General features: G+C 41.0%; 3 protein-coding genes across 6 annotated transcripts; 2 read left to right on the top strand and 1 right to left on the bottom strand.

The window, feature by feature from the left end:
- The first annotated feature begins 8 nt into the window (after nt 1-8).
- On the top strand, nt 9-3,202 carry LOC135489143 (polycomb group RING finger protein 1-like). Of its 3 annotated transcripts, none has more exons than XM_064774344.1 (7): nt 9-107; nt 1,047-1,152; nt 1,439-1,591; nt 1,775-1,946; nt 2,138-2,279; nt 2,546-2,626; nt 2,858-3,202. In XM_064774344.1, the coding sequence occupies exons 1-7, from the start codon at nt 48-50 to the stop codon at nt 2,975-2,977; spliced, it is 834 nt and encodes a 277-aa protein (XP_064630414.1). In that variant the 5' UTR covers nt 9-47; the 3' UTR covers nt 2,978-3,202. The 3 variants fall into 3 exon arrangements, with proteins under 3 accessions (XP_064630414.1, XP_064630413.1, XP_064630412.1); XM_064774343.1 differs by having other exon boundaries at nt 67-170; nt 1,050-1,152; XM_064774342.1 differs by having other exon boundaries at nt 67-170.
- A 781-nt stretch (nt 3,203-3,983) lies between these two features.
- On the bottom strand, nt 3,984-8,051 carry LOC135489694 (putative uncharacterized protein ENSP00000383309). The gene is made up of 4 exons (XM_064775179.1): nt 7,928-8,051; nt 7,550-7,694; nt 7,125-7,259; nt 3,984-6,807 (listed from the first exon to the last, which is right to left on the bottom strand). Exons 2-4 carry the CDS (start codon nt 7,681-7,683, stop codon nt 5,163-5,165), a joined length of 1,914 nt encoding a protein of 637 aa, XP_064631249.1. The 5' UTR covers nt 7,684-7,694; nt 7,928-8,051; the 3' UTR covers nt 3,984-5,162.
- A 360-nt stretch (nt 8,052-8,411) lies between these two features.
- LOC135489341 (nascent polypeptide-associated complex subunit alpha, muscle-specific form-like) lies at nt 8,412-18,434 on the top strand. Of its 2 annotated transcripts, none has more exons than XM_064774655.1 (14): nt 8,412-8,524; nt 9,144-9,256; nt 9,532-9,613; nt 10,106-10,318; nt 10,528-10,927; nt 11,147-11,223; nt 11,421-11,550; nt 11,720-13,212; nt 13,460-13,612; nt 13,776-14,952; nt 15,207-15,292; nt 15,490-16,136; nt 16,235-16,333; nt 16,512-18,434. In XM_064774655.1, exons 2-14 carry the CDS (start codon nt 9,165-9,167, stop codon nt 16,732-16,734), a joined length of 4,872 nt encoding a protein of 1,623 aa, XP_064630725.1. In that variant the 5' UTR covers nt 8,412-8,524; nt 9,144-9,164; the 3' UTR covers nt 16,735-18,434. The 2 variants fall into 2 exon arrangements, with proteins under 2 accessions (XP_064630725.1, XP_064630724.1); XM_064774654.1 differs by having other exon boundaries at nt 8,412-8,577.
- Nucleotides 18,435-18,688: the final 254 nt, after the last annotated feature.

Below are 18,688 nucleotides of genomic sequence, written 5' to 3'. Positions count from 1 at the left end.
GTCCATATTTGGCATAGCAGAATTATAGGGCAATCACCGCATATTTTATGAAAATGAGCAAACCTTTCTCGTTTAGTTCTATCGAGAATGGTACAAATCGCGGTTTGGTAAATACTTTCAAAATTCATGAACCACAGAAAAAACAACCCATGCAAGTCATGGATAGAGAGGTATTTATGGTGTGGTTGAAAGCATGGGCACTTCCAGGCACTGTCGATGGGGACTGACTGGATACCCAATGGGGTAGAGGAGTGTTTACAGTTTGGATATGTGTATTTTGTATACTCTGAATACTGTGTATTATTACCATACACAACAACACTGTATTGTTACACACTACTGACACAGTCGCACAGTGTACTGTACATACACAGGAGCAACTGCAGAATAGCCGGGACACTCTGTGCTAAATGATAGGAATGTGTACATAATGTACAGAGGGACAGAGTGTACATAATGTACAGAGCTACTACTGTCCCGGCTATTCTGCAGTTAGGCCCTCGTGTTGAAAGATAATCACTCCGTATCGTCTCGACATCTGATCATAAGGCATTCATTCGGCGGCCTATTTGAATGAGATTTCTTGATGATAGGCCTAAACGTCCAGGGTGGTGTGATATTACAATTGTATTTATTGTAACGTTTTGCTATATCTGATATTGTAGTGGCATTTATTTACGTCATGAGTCATGACGCCATTAAAAAATGGCAATGATGTTACGCGCAATCTAAAAATCTTACCACGATGTGGCGATACGTCACAACTCGCTGGACAGTCGTAATATTCAACACTCAGTGCATGACAGAACTGGCATCTAGCCATCTAGCCATCTAGCCATCTATCATCCTGGTGAGCTTGGTATTTCAATTCAAACCCCGGCACAGGTGAAAACAGAAAAGCCTACTGAGCTAGGTCATATGATTATGATGTCAATGTCTGGTCCAGCTTCAATAATTCCAGGGCTCCTGAATAACAATATTTTTGGCCCATTTTTGATAACATACCCCCATCTGTAAACCTAAAATTAAATCTTGCTTGTTTTCAGCAGTCTCTCTCCATAAGAATTCGAGATGTCAATCCTCACATTGTCTGCTCACTATGTGCTGGTTATTTCATTGATGCGACAACTATTGCAGAGTGTTTACACACATGTAAGATATACATTTAATCTCATCATGTTTGATGGCGAGCTAATACCAGCAGTCAATTAGAGGCAGTATTGATCTGGCCTACCACCCAGTGCAGCCTTATGAGCACCAAGCTAAAGGCTTGATTTAGCTGTATATGATGTAAATTAGGGATATTTGATATGATTTGTGGGTAAGGGTGTCATAAAAACAGCAAACAAATTTTGAAATGTGCTTTTGATGTTTGGTTCCAGTTCTTCGATATTTCATAGCTGTGATCAAAGTGTTTCTCCCCTTGATATTGTTTCAGTTTGTAAAAGCTGCATAGTGAAGTACCTACAGACTACGAAGAACTGTCCACAATGCAGTACAAAGGTTCATGAGACACAGCCCCTGCTCAACTTACGGCCAGACCGAGTTATGCAAGACATTGTTTATAAACTAGTGCCAGAACTTTATGACAGTAAGTATGTTTTAATTTGCAATGCATTTGATAAAGCCCAATTCATGTGCAGTATATCAGGCTGATCAGGATAGTTGATTTTTTCTGGTTTGTACTCTACCCATAAATGCATGCAGTCATGGATTGTACTGTGAACTTCAGACACCCTCATTGTTAAACCCAAGGCCCTTTTATTTCAAACAGGTGAAGAAAGACGCATTGAAGACTTCAATCGGGCAAGAGGCATTGCAATTCACAAGAAAGATGAGGTGGAAAATGGTGATATGGCTCCAGCTGTCAAAAATATATGCAACTTGCCTGATGGTCATCACTATTATCGTGATGAACTGGTGTCGATGTGCTTTGATCGATTCAGGTTAGTTTGATAAGGACATTATAGGTAGAACATCGCCTTAGTTTGATCGTTTACTAGGCATGGTTTAGGTCAATAACTATCAGAAAACCCTTCTTCTGACCATACCATGTCGATTGGCTGTTCGGTAAAAGGGGAGTAGACCCCCTGGTTTTGCACCTGTCAGACTACAATGTTACCTTGTTTGATTTCAGTGTGACTGCCAAATTCAATGATAACCTCATTTATAGATTACCGTGCCTGGAAAAAAAGTTTGTTCGGTGTTCCGTTCGGACCTGTGTCTCCCATCTCCAGAAGTTACTAAGTGGAAGACTAAATATTCCAAGGACATTAGAGGTAATGTGTTGTTCAAGGACAATGTTGTTGCCAACAAACAGTTGATTTGTTCAGGATATATGCAGCTTGAAATGCTTATGTGGAGATAAGCATATTCTTACTAATGTCTTATTCATATCAATGTACTATCAAATAGATCCAGAAATACTTTCTCAAATTCCTCACTGCCACAGGTATGTCCAGAAGTATCAATCGGGATTTCAAGCTGGCCCAATCAACAAAACAGAACAAAAATGTGAAATTTTTGGCCCATTTCTTATTTTCAGATTGAGATAGTTTGCGGAGAACAAGTTGTGCCTTCAGACTTCAACATCAAGCAAGTCTGGCTCATGTTATGGCAAGGACGGGTAAGTGATGAAGCCTGTCGACTCTAGCAAAGTAAAGAACGAGAAATAACCATCGAGAAACTTGATTTGTTCATCCATTTCTAACCTACATCTTATTGATCAGATTTATGTAGAGTTCAGGTTTTCACATGGAACGCATCACTTTTCACTTGTCATAAGTGACACCCTTTTGAAAGCCTTTTTCAAGAATCAGATGTTACGTACGTACATACCTTTATATCTATTTTTCAGCCTTCACCATTGAGAATGTTCTATCAAGTCCGGCCAAACAGATATATCCCCAATAACTTTATCAAATTGAGAGAACAAGACAATAGCTTAAATGCCCAAGAATGGACAGGTGAACTGTAAATTGCCATAAAGAACAGTCATGATGTGCATTTGCCAATGAAATCCGTTCTTCAGCTCTTGTGTTTTGCTTATCATGTGTCAAGATTCTCGTTCCACGAGTGCATTTAACAAACTAGATTTGATGTGATCTGATTTTCTAAGGAATATTCTTGTCAGGGAACTCTTGATTGTACATGTATTTGTAAATATACTGTAAATTGGAATAAATGTAACTATATTTTTAAATGCTTCTTTAACTCATTTGGTTGTTACGATCAAACAGAATTGAAAAGATTGGCCTAACCTTGTCATTGTCATATCAGTTAGGACAATTTTTACATGTATCTTGCAGAGCTGACCAACATATACATGTATTGACTGTCTTGCAGGACTACAATGTAACTCATTCTCCCAAGACAACAGAAACTTACTGTTTTGCAGGCCAAACTCTTCTAGCCAAGATATGGTTGTGAGAACTACATTGTGTTCCGGCCAGATGATGGTGTACGCAAAAATGAGCGGACTCGCCCATATACAGGATGTGGAAACCTATGACCATAAAAAACTTCCTGTGCAAGCACATCAAAGACTTTGCAATCTCTCAACGATGGTCACTAAGCTCAGACTCTGAAATATTTGAATGGGGGGGGGAAGAATCCTTAATATTGCGTTTTTCAACCAGGTGTCCAAATAGGGCAATAAGAGCTCCTGGGCTGTCCTTTCACCTGCCTTGGCATATGCTCCAGATACAAGGAATTTCAGTTTTATATATCATTTGAAGGACATCAACGATTTGCAAGGTGAATGTGTCGAGTCAAGAGTCCAGTTTGATTGACATTTGACAAGAAGCCCACACCGTCTTGCAACCTAAGCGGTTCCGAATGCACATGGACTGCAATGCAGCTGCAACCCCACATCATTTCCAATGCCAATTTGCTCATTGACTTTATAATGCAAACTACATGTAGAGATTTCTCCAGATAAATTATTACGAACAACAAAGACATACTTGAATACAAACTATGATATTATTTGCACTCCTGTAACTTCATTCAACAATTTGTACCAATGTTTACAACAACAAATCAACACCTAAAAAGACATGTACATGTACATTGTAATGTGTAATATACACAGTGTGTACTAACAGTTGGTAAAAAGGTCTTTGTACCATTTTGAAGGCCATTGTTTATATTAAAATTAATATTTTTTGCAATAATATTACGTTACCCTTGCATACAAAATTACATGTATAATACACGTTGGTGAATTACTATTGGTTCAACGAGCTGAACAACATAAATCATGGCAGTGTAAAAACTTGATAGTACTAATACATGCACATCCAACAAAACATCTCTGATCACCAGATCAGATCTTCATACATTGCCATTGATATTGCACAACAGTTCTGAATTTTAAAAAAAATGTGACAAAGTATAAATGCAAGTTGCTCGGGAACAGGGTCAAAACATTATCTGAGAAACAGGATAAATTACAAAGTAACAGAAACCAAATGGTAAGCGATACCACAAAAAATGTACTTATACACAAGTCGAGTGACAAATAACTGAACAACTGGCTTCCCATTTCACAAGTGACTGCCCAGGCCAAAATGGCACTGCCACAGTTTCGCCTCATTGTCCTTGAAGGATGGAAATAAAGGAATAAATGCTCCTTCGGCCACAGCAGTCCCTTGTGAAATAAAGAGGAAATAATCAGACAAGCTGAAATCTATACAACTCACGACATTCATACATGTATTTCTCAGTTGATTATAACTATTTACAAAATGCTGCCTTTTCGTTTGCTGGTTGTTGGGAGACTCATTCCCGTTTCTAACTTCTATTGCTAGCACATTATTGCCACCACCCAAAGCGCCAAAAAAAAAAGTCCGAACAGATCAATCTGTAACAACATCGACGACAAAATTGCCAAAATACACCTTAATAGCAAAATATTCTTCGTCTTACAATGGTCAATGCTGTTGTCTACATTCTGAAAAGCTTCGTGCATTGTGCACAAGATGTGATTCAGTTGTAACGGCCGATATGGTAGTTAGTGAGTTGTCACGACTTAGGATTACAACAAATGACCAATGCTAATTTATCGGCATTGTTCGTAAGAGTTGCTTTGATTCTTAATGAATACCATGCTTATTCAAAATCACTATCTTGTTTTACAATAATATATCAGGGTAATGCCTCTAGAGAATAGTGCATTTACCACTATTGACTTGATTTGTTTCCTCAACAGTCTTGACTAAGTCAAGTTCATGCGGTTCTTTAATCTGCGCGACATCAACAAAATCCAAACCATCCGATTTGTTAAACTCTTCGGATTTGAGTATATCTCCGCCGTCAATCATAGCAACCGTAGTTTCAATGACAGGCCGATCCAACATCTGCTTCGTGGCAAGGCGTGTCTTTCTTGTCACAGACGGACGGATACCCATTGTTTCCTTCTTGTTAAAACTCGGAGAGGACTGCACCGTTTTCAACTTGAGGGAGTTTTGCATGCCTGGTCTCATTGGGGTACATTTTCTATATGCTGCCTTCATGTGATTGCCACCAACTGGCGTCAGGAATTCCGGGGTGTCCGAAGTCAATAGCTCAATCTGGGATTTAACTTTTTTCCTCAACAGCACACGTGGGGATTCCATACTAGGTGTGGCATACACAGAGGTATCCATTTTAGCCTTCTTAGCTACATTACATGGCGATGGAGTCTTCTCTGCTGATCTTCTCTTTCTGATGCAAGAGGGTGCCTCAGTAAGGTCGGCACCTGCTGCAGCATTCTTTCTTGTGGTAGATGGTGTTTTAGTCAGCTGGATTCTTGAAGGCGTCTGACTTGATGTCTTTGACTTCGACTGGGATACCATTTCCGAAACTACGGAAGTGCCGAGTTCATTACTGACCAACGAATCTCTGGGAGTCTTTTCAACTGGAGCTTTTATGTTTACTGTTGAAGTTTGGAGTTGGTCTGAAGTGTTGCCTAAGGCATTGGGGGCCATGGACTCGAGTGTCTTGGGCGTTTGAGCTCGCTCCTCAGAACCTTGTGGGACAGACGACTGGGTCAATGTCTTCTTTACACTCACACGTACCAAATCCATGTTTGTGGCAGATCTTGATGCCGTTTTTGTTCTTGCTCCTCTAGGTGACAAGACAATATCGGACGATATTTTGTGGAGCGTAGCATTTGGACTGTTCTTAGATATTTTAGGTGACAGACTAACCAGATCTTTCACAAATACAGTCTCCTCAGACTCTGCTGTTCTTTTTACAGTGCGAGGTTTCAGAGACGTAGTGGAACTAGCTCTCTTCACGACAGCTGGAGATTTACTTTTTTGCTTAGCTTTAGCAGCAGAAGACATTGTAGCTCTTTGAACAGAACCAACCTTAGCAGGCACAGCATTCTGTGCAACCACAGAACCCTTTGAAGCATTACCTGGCGCCTCAATAACTTTCTTTCTTGGCGCAACCACTGGTTTTACAGGTTGAGTGTTCATGGCTTTGGGCAGCATGGACTGACGACGTGTCTTTATAGGACTGAACTGAGCTTGTTTAGTGGGTCTTGGTGGTCTGCTGCTAGGTTTGACTATCTTTGTGTCTGTAAGATTATCAGCAATTCTTTCATTAACCTTCTTCTTATAGACAGATCTTTGTCGAGTTGACACTGGCGGTTTAACTTTGGGTGGCATCATGGAGGAACGACGGCTAGCTGCAGATTTCACCATCTGCTCTTTTGGTGCTTCAACCTTCTTCTGGTAGACAGAAGACCGACGTGTTCGGCGAGGTGAAAGTTCCATGGGAATGAAGCTGGAAAACTCTGGTATGTTGAACACTGTTGACCTGAAAAGATTAGACATAATTTCATGCAACTAATTGCAAAATTAGTTTTTCAATCAATATGCATATGCCACCTGTGAACAAAACGACTGTCAGTTAATCTCAGGCCTGGTATTGGTAAGGTACTTTGACTCACCGCAAGCATGGAAAAAATCTTAAGAGAAGTACTTATTCACTGACACTTTTGTCAAGAAAAATCACCTTGAACAAATTTCCCTTGACCGTTAATCTCACTTGTAGTTGTAAGCCTTTTATTCACAACATGACTATACAAGATGTACAACAATATGACATATTTCTGACGGCGACTTTTTACTCACCTTCGAGTAACGCGTCTGTTTTGACATGGTGAAGGCACTTTGAATGTGTCCTCAGAAGGCGAGAACCATCCTGGTGTTTTGGTGACCCTGGTTGATCTTTTAGGGATCTTTGGAGTTTTGAAGGCCTCAGGAGATCTGAAAACGAATGAAATTGATTTGAAATAAGAGACTAAATGAGTTGAGCACAAACACTTTTGGTCTAACTGACACAAACTGGAATGATTATTGTTAGAAACTGGCATTGTTTTAGACTAAATGTCTCTACTGGCATTGTCTAAGAGTGACTGTCTTAGTCCAGATCACACATCGAAGCAAACTGAACAAGCCAAATCTGTCACTGTGATTGACCTCGGTTGGACAATTGAATGAGTACTCATGCAATCAGATCAAATTCTAATTTCTAACAGCAAATGATTCAAATTTACCCATTGGCATCATCCTCTAATTGCTTGGATGCCGACCTATCAGATGGTGTCTTCCTTGCTGCTGATATTGGGGTATGTAATTGTGACATGTGTGAACGCCCAATTCTTTTAGGGGTTTTTCCTCTTGGCGGCATGGTATGGGTTCCTGAAAAAAAATATAGTGCATAAAGTTATTTACAAGGGTCCTTAGGTGACACTACACTACATGGAATGGAATCATCACTACACTGCATGCATAATGCATGCACTATGCACTATGCACTATGCATGCAGGTATACTAGCGTAGTCGGTGCAAAAAATGTGTGTATCAGGAGATTTCTTTGTCACTTTGGTGTTTATTTCGTGCAACAAATAGACGTTATATTTCGCATCTTTACCCGGTGGTGAGATCTTTCAAACATTAACTTGATTTTGTTGAAACGGCTTCGCAGACCCTCAGAAATATCGGTTTGTTTACAAATTCTGACACACATGCACAAATCACAACAAATCGTAGTAAAACTCTAACGTCTTTTTGCACTATCATGAAGTTGACCTTAGGGTCATCACTAAAAATAGAAACCAGTTTAACGTCATTCCAGTTTTGACCAATGAATGAAAAGAACATGGTAATTTAAATTCGAGCCGGCCTCATTGCGCGCAAGCACCTGCTAATTACTGCGCGTGTGGATAGCTTTGTTATTGAATAGCATGTATGTGTTTTTAACTATTTTATGTATGTGTATGTAAAATAATATATATTACATATATATTTTAGATCATTTTTAAGTGTGTGATTACTCAGAAATTGGGATGAATATGATATAATAAAACTATTTTTTTATCGGAGGCTCATTATGCCAATTCACGCATCTAGGCCATTTCAAGTTTTTAGCGCGGATTCGAGCGACAGCTTCTACTTGTCGTTTTATTTCATTTTCAGGAAGTTCATCGTGTTTTCGTCTATTCATTGCTCTTGCATTAAAACGAATACAGTATATATCATCTGTAGAAGTAATAATTTTAATGTAAATTAATGTTTTAAAGGGTAGGTCAGTAAAAGTAATCGCAAAATTTGATTGCAACAATGCGCGCATCGAATATACAACAAAACCAGTGCATTATTGTGTACAAAATGTACACAGCTCAGTAGGCTCACAGGGTGGCCCAGAATTATTGGAAACCAGAGTATTGTGCATTAAGTTGACAGTAACCGTTTCCGATGATGGGACACAGGGAAAATAATTTTGGGCCACCCTGTAGATGTTAGTTGTTAGGTTTAGTCGGGGAGCTGCGTTGCCAATGCCGGCAACTTGAGTCTGAGATCCAGAATGCGTTATTCAGAATCAGATTGAATGAATGTGAGCAATTAAAATTCGAACATCAACATGACTTTGACTTGTTTCACCGAGGAGGCCAAACCCGACATTACTCTATTAGCTTATAGGGCCTTATGACATCACAGGAACAATGTAGGAGGCGTAACTTTGAAAACCAACAGGGTGATGTAACCTGTTGGGTCACTGCTTGAGAATGGAGATTGCCATCCTATTCTGTCACTTCTTCACCAGTTTAAAAGAATGTTTTATGGGAATTATGGGTCTTGTATTTCAGGAATAAATAAATGTCTCAGCGATGTCATTGTATGGGAAATTGGTTGTTATAAAAAGAAATGGTGCAGATGGTCAGTTCTTCACCTTGACTCAGACATCTTGTCTGTTTGGAAGGTAAGAAAAAAGTAAAAAATGACTTATGAATTTCAGTACATACATGTATCTGGGGCCGATAGATAAAAGAGCCACATCATCTTTCAGGATTTCGCTATTGATGTACACAGGTTTTCAAGAAGTTACTTGAAATTGATTGTAAACAGCTACAGTTGTTCTTTTATAAAGCATACAATAGAGTAGTGAAATGCCAGTCTGATTAACAAAGTACATGTATTAGAAAATAATTCAAACTAAATGTTCAGTGATCTTATTTTGAACATCTTTGCTTCTAGGTCTACAGCATGCGACATAAGGATCCAACTTCCTAATGTTTCAAAAGAGCATTGTCGTCTCGACGTCAATCAGGATGGTGCAGTAAGTTCCCTCTCTTAGTTTCTCTGGGACTGCTGTTTGTGCTATATCAATATCCCACGTACGACTACGAGTGCAAGAGTTGGATACTGGAAGATGTGATTGAATGATTGAATTCTTGTGAGACAAGACAAGTCACTGTCTTCCTTCGTTGGTGTGAAACTGAAAGCTGACTTGTGTCCTAATGTTGATAGTGAATGTGGCACCACATAGTTATCATATACATCTGCATCCGTTATTTGCAAAACATTCCTGTCCTGTCCGCGATAGTTACTAAAAAAATGTACTTTATAGTATATAGATGACTATTGTCTACATAAAATAATCTGAAGAGCCATGTTAATTTGGCCATTACGTGTGTACTGTATTTGACCTAGTGATGTTACCCATGTTATTTGATCTCTCAATCCAAATGAGCTCAGGCTGTGGCAAACGAAAATTTTGGACAATTACTTCTTGACATTATAACAGTAATGTCCTGGTTCTCTTTCACAGGTTTTTCTCACCAACCTGAGTCAGGTCAACCCAACAATTCTCAACAAGAGTCCTGTGATGCAGACTGTTGTCGTCAATCACATGGATGTCCTCACAATTGTGGATCGGTCGTTCCGATACGAGTTTCCTCCAGGTTCGCCTCATCGGAGCCCACCTGTCTCTCCTGCCAAGACAACACCAGCGGAATCTCCAGTGAAGGAGTCGCCAGCAAAGGTAATATTTAGGTTTATAGCTGGGTCCAGTCTGTCTGGAAATAGTCTTACATTTGGTAATGGGGTATTAGATCTTAATTGTACACGTACTCTACAAGTACTATAGTTGAGACTTGTAATTTACTTAAAATTGTTTAGTTTAGCAAAGTGAATTAGCATAAAATCTGTGTGGGTTAAATATTCATATTTTTTTGAAAATCATGTTTGCAGACTCCCAAAAATGATAGTTTAAAGGTTGCTACACCGAAACCTAAAACTCCAAAGGCTGCAACACCGAAACCTAAAACTCCAAAGGCTGCAACACCAAAGCCAGCTACTCCAAAGGCTGCAACACCAAAGCCAGCTACTCCAAAGGCTGCAACACCAAAGCCAGCTACTCCAAAGGCTGCAACACCAAAACCAGCGACTCCAAAGGCTGCAACACCAAAGCCAGCTACTCCAAAGGCTGCAACACCAAAGCCAGTTACTCCAAAGCCAGCTACTCCAAAGGCTGCAACACCAAAGCCAGCTACTCCAAAGGCTGCAACACAGAAGCTAGTTACTCCAAAGGTTGTTAAACCAAAATCCAAAACTCCAAAGGCTGTCACTCCGAAGCGATCATCTCCATCTGGTAGGTTCCAGTTGCAAGTTTTATATATTATTGACTCCTCTCATGACCTTTTGGCATAGTAAGTTGTCGGTTGAAATTAGGTAGTGTTTGTCTAAAAGTGACTGAGTACACTGTACAGATACATGTACTTTGTTTCTTTGTCTCGACCACTGAAATATGCTCTAGGTGTTAATATGTGAACTCAAATCAATCATTGATCTTTTTTTCTCCAATTTTCAGGACCTCCGTCTGCTAAGAAGGGCAAGAAGTCTACCCCTCCAAGTACCAAAGGAAAAAGGAAGAGTTCAACTGGCAGGGTAAGTATATGTTAGCATTGGCATTTCTAGTAAATTAGAAAGGGTTGTACTGGCATCGCTAAAGTATACATTGTCACTCAAATCAGATTTTGTTATATTTGGCATCATTCAAAGCTCACCAGCCCATAATCCAGGACTTTTTCCATTGGCTGATGCCTTTGATTTTGAATCTATACACAATGCTCAAACTTTTTCAGCCGCCATTCGGTAGCCCTCGAAGCCCAAGCAAGACGCCACTGAAGACTGGAATATCAAATCTCCGTCGACTGTCTAAGCCAGTTGAAGAAGTTGATGAGCCTGTGCCAAGTCCAGTCATTACCCCAAAACGTGAGTTAAGTTTTTACAGCTGTCCTGATGTCTACTTGTGTATCAAGTGTCATTCATTTGGTGGTGATGTGTGAAGATGATAAAGTAAGACAATTTAAACGAGACCATATGGATCTATAGAAGCAAAATATTTGACTTTATGCAGCAAAACTTTCTCTGTCTATTTCAGGGTCTTCCTCGGGAAAGAAGGGCGTTAAGAGAAAGTCCATGGAAAGCTATCAGCTTGGTCCAGATGCCAAGAGGAAACGAGTGTCCTTTGGGCCAAATCTTAGTCCTGAGCAGTTCTACAAGACCCTTCCTCCAAACACGCCTCTTAGGAAAGGTGCCACTCCTAACCGTCGGTCACTGCCTGCTTCACGAACCCCTAGGCATGCTCCTATTGTTGAGGAAAGTCCGCAGAACCTCAAGAGAACTCCTAAAGCAGCCACACCTAAAGCTCCATCTCCCAAGGCTTCACCAAAGACTCCAAAAGGCAAGAAGTCTCCAGCAAAGTCCAACACCACCCCAGTTGATGAAGCAGACACTAGTTTAGACTTGTTCTCGGCAACTCCCAATACCACTCCTCGGGGACGATCACCTAAAGCAAGGACCGTCACTAAAGCAGCCAACCAAGATGTCAGTTTTACGGGTATTGAAGACTTGTTTGCATCTCCAAAGTCGAAGACCCCAGCGAAGTCGCCAAAAGCAAAAACTCCTGTCAAGTCGCCAAAACAGTTAACTCCTGCAAAGTCTCCCAAAGCAGCAACTCCGGCAAAGTCTCCTATGGAAGGGCCAAGGACTAAGACACCAACCAGGTCTCCTGAAACTAAGACTCCAGCAAAGACCCCCAAGACCAAGACCCCAGCCAAGTCGCCTAAACTAGCTTCACCTGAACCTGTAGCTGTGGCTGCCGTAGAGTCACCAAAAGCCAAGACCCCAGTCAAGTCTCCCAAGGCAAAGACCCCAGCTAAATCTCCTAAGGGAAAGACCCCAGCCAAGTCGCCTGCAAAGACCCCAGAACCTGCAGATATAAGTTTTACTGGTATGGGAGACATGTTTGCGACCCCCAAGCAAAAGACCCCTGCAAAGAAGAAAACTCCTGCTTCAAAGAGGAAGAAGTCCATCTTGATCGTGAAGACCCCTTCCCCTGTGAAGAAAACACCAGAAAAGCCTGTTAGTGGTTCATTGGATATTCCTACAATTACTATTCAGCCAGCAACTCCACTTACCAAGTCACCTACTCCAAAAAAGAAGACGCCTGCCAAGTCTCCAAAACAGAAGACACCCAAGGTGAAAACTCCAAAATCTGTTAAAAAGAGGAAATCTATCTTGACTGTCAAGACCCCATCTCCTCCTGCCAAGAAGGTGAAGACGATTGCAACGCCATCAGATCGTATCAGCACTCCCCCTACAGATATCAAGAAGGCTGTTGCACTCAGAGCTATCCATGGTAAAGCTGCTACCCCCAAGTTGAGTGCGTCGATGAAACGAGCTGCTACACCAAAACGTATTGGAACACCCAAAGTGAAAACTCCGGCTGCCTTGAAGAAATCAACAAAGAAGACGTGGTCACAGGTGGTTCGAAGTGGCGTTGCTATGACAGGAGTTGCCAAGCAGAAGTCTGCCAAGAAAGCAAAGAATGTTGCTGCCATCAAGACTGGTCTTGACAAGAGGTCACCAAAGGTTTGTTTCTATATTCGTTACATTTCATTTACTGTGAATTTGTTGTATCCTTTATGACTTTACTTAACCTTTTAAAAAGTGTGATCAAGTTGTTGATGTGAAAGGTTCTCACAAATGAGAGAAGAAAGTCTTCAACACAATGTCAGATTTTATTGTACCTTGGTCATCCCGATGCTCACTTTTAGTAAACTGTAGATGTATCCATAACTTGATTTTTGTGCCAATTATCTACCCTATTCTTCTTCAGGTTCCACCAAAGACACCAAGAACCAAAAAAGTCATTAGTGCGTTACAAACAACTGGCCACATCGATTCACCAGCTGCTATTATCATCCGCAAAAAGCTTGCCAAAACTCCAAAACCGTTGCCCAAGAAGGGGAGAAAGACTGTTGGAACAAAGGTACTTGGATTATTTCTGTTGCTTGTAGATAATCTCTGCCAGATTGAGTGAAGCTGGCTAGAAATGTTGTCCCCCGCCCACCCACACTTTCAACAAAAGTGCTGCTTTTGAAACATAATATTCAGGTTGCCTTGTATTGCATATTTTACTCTCTTCTTTTCAGAAGACAGTTGATGATGCCGATACTAGTTTCACCGGGCTGAAGGACTTATTCAACACACCAGAGGTTGTGAAGACTACTCCCAAAACAAAAACACCGAAGTCTGCAAAGAAGACTCCAAAACCAAAGACACCCAAGTCAGTCAAGAAGACTCCAAAACCAACAACACCTGCCGCAAAGACCCCAAAGTCTTCTAAGAAAAGCCCAGCTACCCCACAATCTGCCTATTCTACGCTGCCATCGACTCCTCAGCATCCTAATGAGATGGTTGTGTCGCCACTTTCTGTAGAAACGCCATATGGAGGAAGTCCCATTGCCATGCGGAAGACATTCAAGACACCTCGCAACCAGAAGGACATGCAGGCAGATGGTATCAAACGTCTGTTTGCATCTCCAAAGCCTGATAAAGTTGAGGCTGGTACTCCATCTCCTGCTGGCATGAAAAGAATCTTGAAGACGCCCAAGATTAAGAAAGCACCTATTGGCTCTCCTGATCTCTCCGGCATTAAGGACATGATGGCTTCCCCCGAGGTCCCAGCGCGTGCTGTTGGTGGAAAGAGGAAAAGAGATTCCGTTGATGGCTCCCCTGCCCCAGCTGGCAAGCGTGCTAAAGTGTCGGCAGCTACCCCGGCAAAGATTGCAACTCCCAAAAAGGCAACACCAAAGAAGACTGCTACACCTAAGAAAGCTGCTACACCTCCAGCCACCACACCTAAGAAGGCTGCTTCACCTAAAGCCCCCGCATCTAAGAAGGCTGCTACACCTAAGAAAGCTGCTACACCTAAAGCCCCCGCAGCTAAGAAGGCTGCTACACCTAAAGCCCCCACACCTAAGAAGGCTGCTTCACCAAAAGCCCCCACACCAAAGAAGGCTGCTACCCCCACGGTCACCACACCTAAGCTCCCAACGCCCAAGAAGGCTGCTACACCTAAATCTGCCACAATTCAAAAGCCTGTGACACCAGCTGTTGAGGTAATATCATCTGTAGAGGAGCCCACACCTGTGAAGAAGCCCAAAACAACTAGAGGTAGAAAGGGCTCCAAGAAGGCAGTAACTCCAGTGAAAGTACCTACCCCGGTTAAAGAAGCCACTCCAGCGAAATCCCCTAAGGTCACAAGAAGTCGTCGTGGTACCAAGAAGGCAGCCTCACCCGTGATGGCTGTGAAAGAAAAGAAAGCAGGTGAGCACAGGCACAGCTACGCTTGCAATAGAGTATCGGCTATCAGTAACACTTTGAAAAGTCATGCTACATTGTTGTTCCATTCTACAGACCTAGATTTAACAATAAAATTGTTGTGTTTGTGTGTCCGCAAAAAACAATCATGAATGATTTAAACACCGGGGATGGGATCTTTCCCACACACCTGCAAGAGTTACTGGACATGATCTTGCAGGTTGATAGAAAGATGATATGTGTGACTTGTTCTTTTTCAGCTGCGACCAAGAAGACTTCCAAAGCCAAGAAAATCGTTGAAAATGTGCTGGAGGCTGTTGAAGAACCCAAGCCAGCCACTCCAAAGGTACTTGAAAAAGAAATTTTGTAATGAAATAAATGCCTTCTTGCTCCCCAAACTGAGCTCGGGGTCCTGTACTTGTTTCAAACGATTGTCTGATGAACCATTTACACTGACTGAACATCAACGGAGGTTCAGCAATTTGAGAGTACTGTTGTGGAACTATTCTAGCCACGGTTTTGATATGAGCTATTCTCTTTCAGCCCACAAAAGGAAAGAAGAGTAAGAAGGCTGCAGCATCGTCAGAAGTTGATGTTCAGGTGGTTGAATCTCCAAAACCAGCCAGGGTCTCACGGCGACAAGGAAAAGCAGGCACGCCTAAAGCAACCCCTGCCAAGAAAGTTAAAGGTAGTCGTCGTAAAGCTGCTGTTGAGGAAGATGTGCCTGTTGAAGTAGCGCAATCACCGTCCCCAGTCCCAGTGAAAGCTGCAAAGGGTGGACGACGTGGCAAGGCTAGTGTTAAATCTGCAACACCAAAACCTGCAAGAGGACAACATGGTCAAGTTGTGGTGGAGAGGCCGGTCACCCCAGAAGCAGTTGCACCTAAGCCAGTCAAGGGTGGTCGCAAAGGCCAGAAAGCTGCTGCAACAAGTCCTTTGGCATCCCCAGCTGAGGTGAAGAAGGCGGCTGCGAAAGGGAAGAAGGCGGCTGCGAAAGGGAAGAAGGCTGTTCCAGCAAGTCCTTTGGCATCTCCACCCAAGGCTAGGAGCACCAGAGGAAAACCAGCTGCCTCTCCGAAGGTTGTCTCTACACCGGCAAAGAAGACTGCTGCGAAAGGAAAGAAGGCAGCTAAGGCTCCAGTGTCTCCTGTCGCAGTTGCCGTGGTCACCCCTGTGAAAGCTGTTGGCAGGTGAGGATATGTTTATTATTTGCCTGGTATTTTTTCAATATTACAAAAATAAGGGCCCGGTTTGTTCAGCAGCTTACATGTATAAACTTCCATTTTAGACGCGGGGGTAAGCGAAAGGCTGTTGTTGATGACAGCCCAGTTCCAGTAAAGAAGATCATTGTGGAATCGCCAAAACCAGCTACTCCCAAGCAGACACGGTAAGAACAAAATGAAGGAAACTAGAGAAATTCTGACAAAAAGCTGTCTTTTGGGCAAGTTGAATTCATTTGATCTTTCATGAGTTTTGAGAAAGCAGTTCAAATGGCAGAGCTACATTAGAAATAACTTGAAAGACACCGACAGTCAACATCCAATCCATTGTGTTTTTATTTTCAGTGGAAGAAAAGCATCTGCTACTGTCAATTCAAAAGCAAAGAAATCGAACGCTAAGGTAGAGGAAGTGCCTGTTACTGAAAAGGCGTCCAGGGGGAAAAAACGTACTGCCCCTGAAACCGTTGAACCATCTCCAAAGAAACAACGTGCAACAAGAGGCAAGCCAGCGAAGTCTCCGAAAGCTAAATCGCCAGCTCCCAAAAGATCAACGCGGTCACGCAAATAGACAATACTATTGAATCGAACTTTTTTGGGGGACGGGCATTCAGAAATAATTGATATCAATTTTGAATTTGCAGCTAGAAAAGTCGTGGCATGGCCTGCGGTGTATTTTACTCGACTATAAGATCATAGAATTGAAGAGATGTGGTTTTTCTTCATGACCACAATGTGCAGGCAATCATCACAGTGCATAATTATAAATGAGAGTTATAACCAGTTGATATAGAAATAGATATATTTGTATTCAGTGACTCCTGTCAGTCTTCCATATCATGATGCGACTGCTACTGATTGTGACAGTAATTATTTATTTGTGCTGTATGCACATCACAAATTTGTAAATATTTCATATAATTTAGCTCGATTTCATTGGTTATGTCACACCAGAAAACAATTCTAATTGTAAACTACATGTTAAACTTTCATGGAAGATGATCTGTATAAACATGAATTATGAAATGGTAGTTTATAAAGGTACATGTATGCCAAATTAAACATTTGGTAGTGTTTCAATAGAAGGCAAGAGAGTATGGCTTGTTTTGCATTCTGCTGATACATGTATATTGTATATCAACTCCCTCCATACCCAACAAATAATGTATGAAGGATACTGTTTTGTCAGTAATTGGTTTCCATTCCAACCTGATTGATTCCCAGTTGGCTTTGATTGTACAGTCTCAGTTTGTTAGCCTTTCAACATGTGCAATGACCTTGAAACTTGTACCGCATAGGGTATGTAATTGTTGAAGGTTTTGTATCTAGTAGTAGTACATTGTATTTATGTTTGTTGTACAAACATTTATTGCATTTTAGTTGTCAATACTGCCATTTCTTATATTCCTGAGTGTATTTTAGGTAAATTTTATACAGATTTCAAATGTAATTTTCTTAGATTTTATTGCATTTCACCAAGAATAGATAAAGACTTCTTTATTTTATTTTTGATTTCATTGATTCAAATCATTTGCTCATTTCGTGTCACATCAATCGTATCAAAAACCGACTCATGAATTTTTCAAGATCAGCAACTCATAATACCAATTATAGTACAGTACAGTTGAACTTCTGAAAAATTTGTGAGTTGCTTGTGTACATGTTCATGTTTGTATACTCATTTTACTATCGTAAATTTGTGTTCATTTCATAGAAGCTATGATCTGTGTTGTACATTTTGTGTAATATAGGAGTGTGTCTAGACTGTGAGGGTTGCGTAAATGAATAATCAAACGGATGTCATAAAAATATTCCATTAAATGCATTTTGTCTCGCCTTATTTCTGCCACACTTCGGTTTTTACTTTGCCAATTGAAATTAAACAAAATCTGATGAGTTTCAGTCAAACTAAAAAGCAGCGAGATGTATTGCTGTTTTCACCATTCACGCATCTTGACCTATCAAGGGGGAAATATTCGCAAATTTATCTGCACATTCCTATTGAATGATCACATCAGAATTATGTCAATTTAAACCCTTGAAGTTTCAAGATGCATTCACGGGTCATAGTGGAAAGGGATATTGTAGTATAAAGGCTGTTCTAAGGACGACATTTTGCCACAGAAAATATTTGTCTTTTCTTTGACATGTTCAGCACACTTGCATTGCTGTTTGAGAGAAATATATTTTGATCCGTGCAAAACCTCAGGATTTTTAACATGGTCTATTTTTATCCAGGTTTGATGAGAAAGAAGTATGTACATGTAAATAGAATGAAATTCATTATTAAACAATGTAATATGATATAATGTTTTTATTTCTTAATTCCAATGTCAAACTCAGTTGGCCAGGATTTGACACCCAAGGATGTTTGGACTCAAAATCTTGGTATTGATTCTGACAAGTATGAAGGATTGAAGTGATTGATGAAAGTCTAACCCATACAGCCACAATCTCTGACCATGATTTGGATAGCCCTGGCCCCTGAACCCGCCTCCCCTGTATGGTCTTCCATTCTGACAAAA

The sequence above is a fragment of the Lineus longissimus genome, chromosome 6 (assembly GCF_910592395.1).
Source record: "Lineus longissimus chromosome 6, tnLinLong1.2, whole genome shotgun sequence".
Lineage (NCBI taxonomy): Eukaryota > Metazoa > Nemertea > Pilidiophora > Heteronemertea > Lineidae > Lineus > Lineus longissimus.
This window is presented reverse-complemented; position numbering and strand designations above follow the sequence as displayed.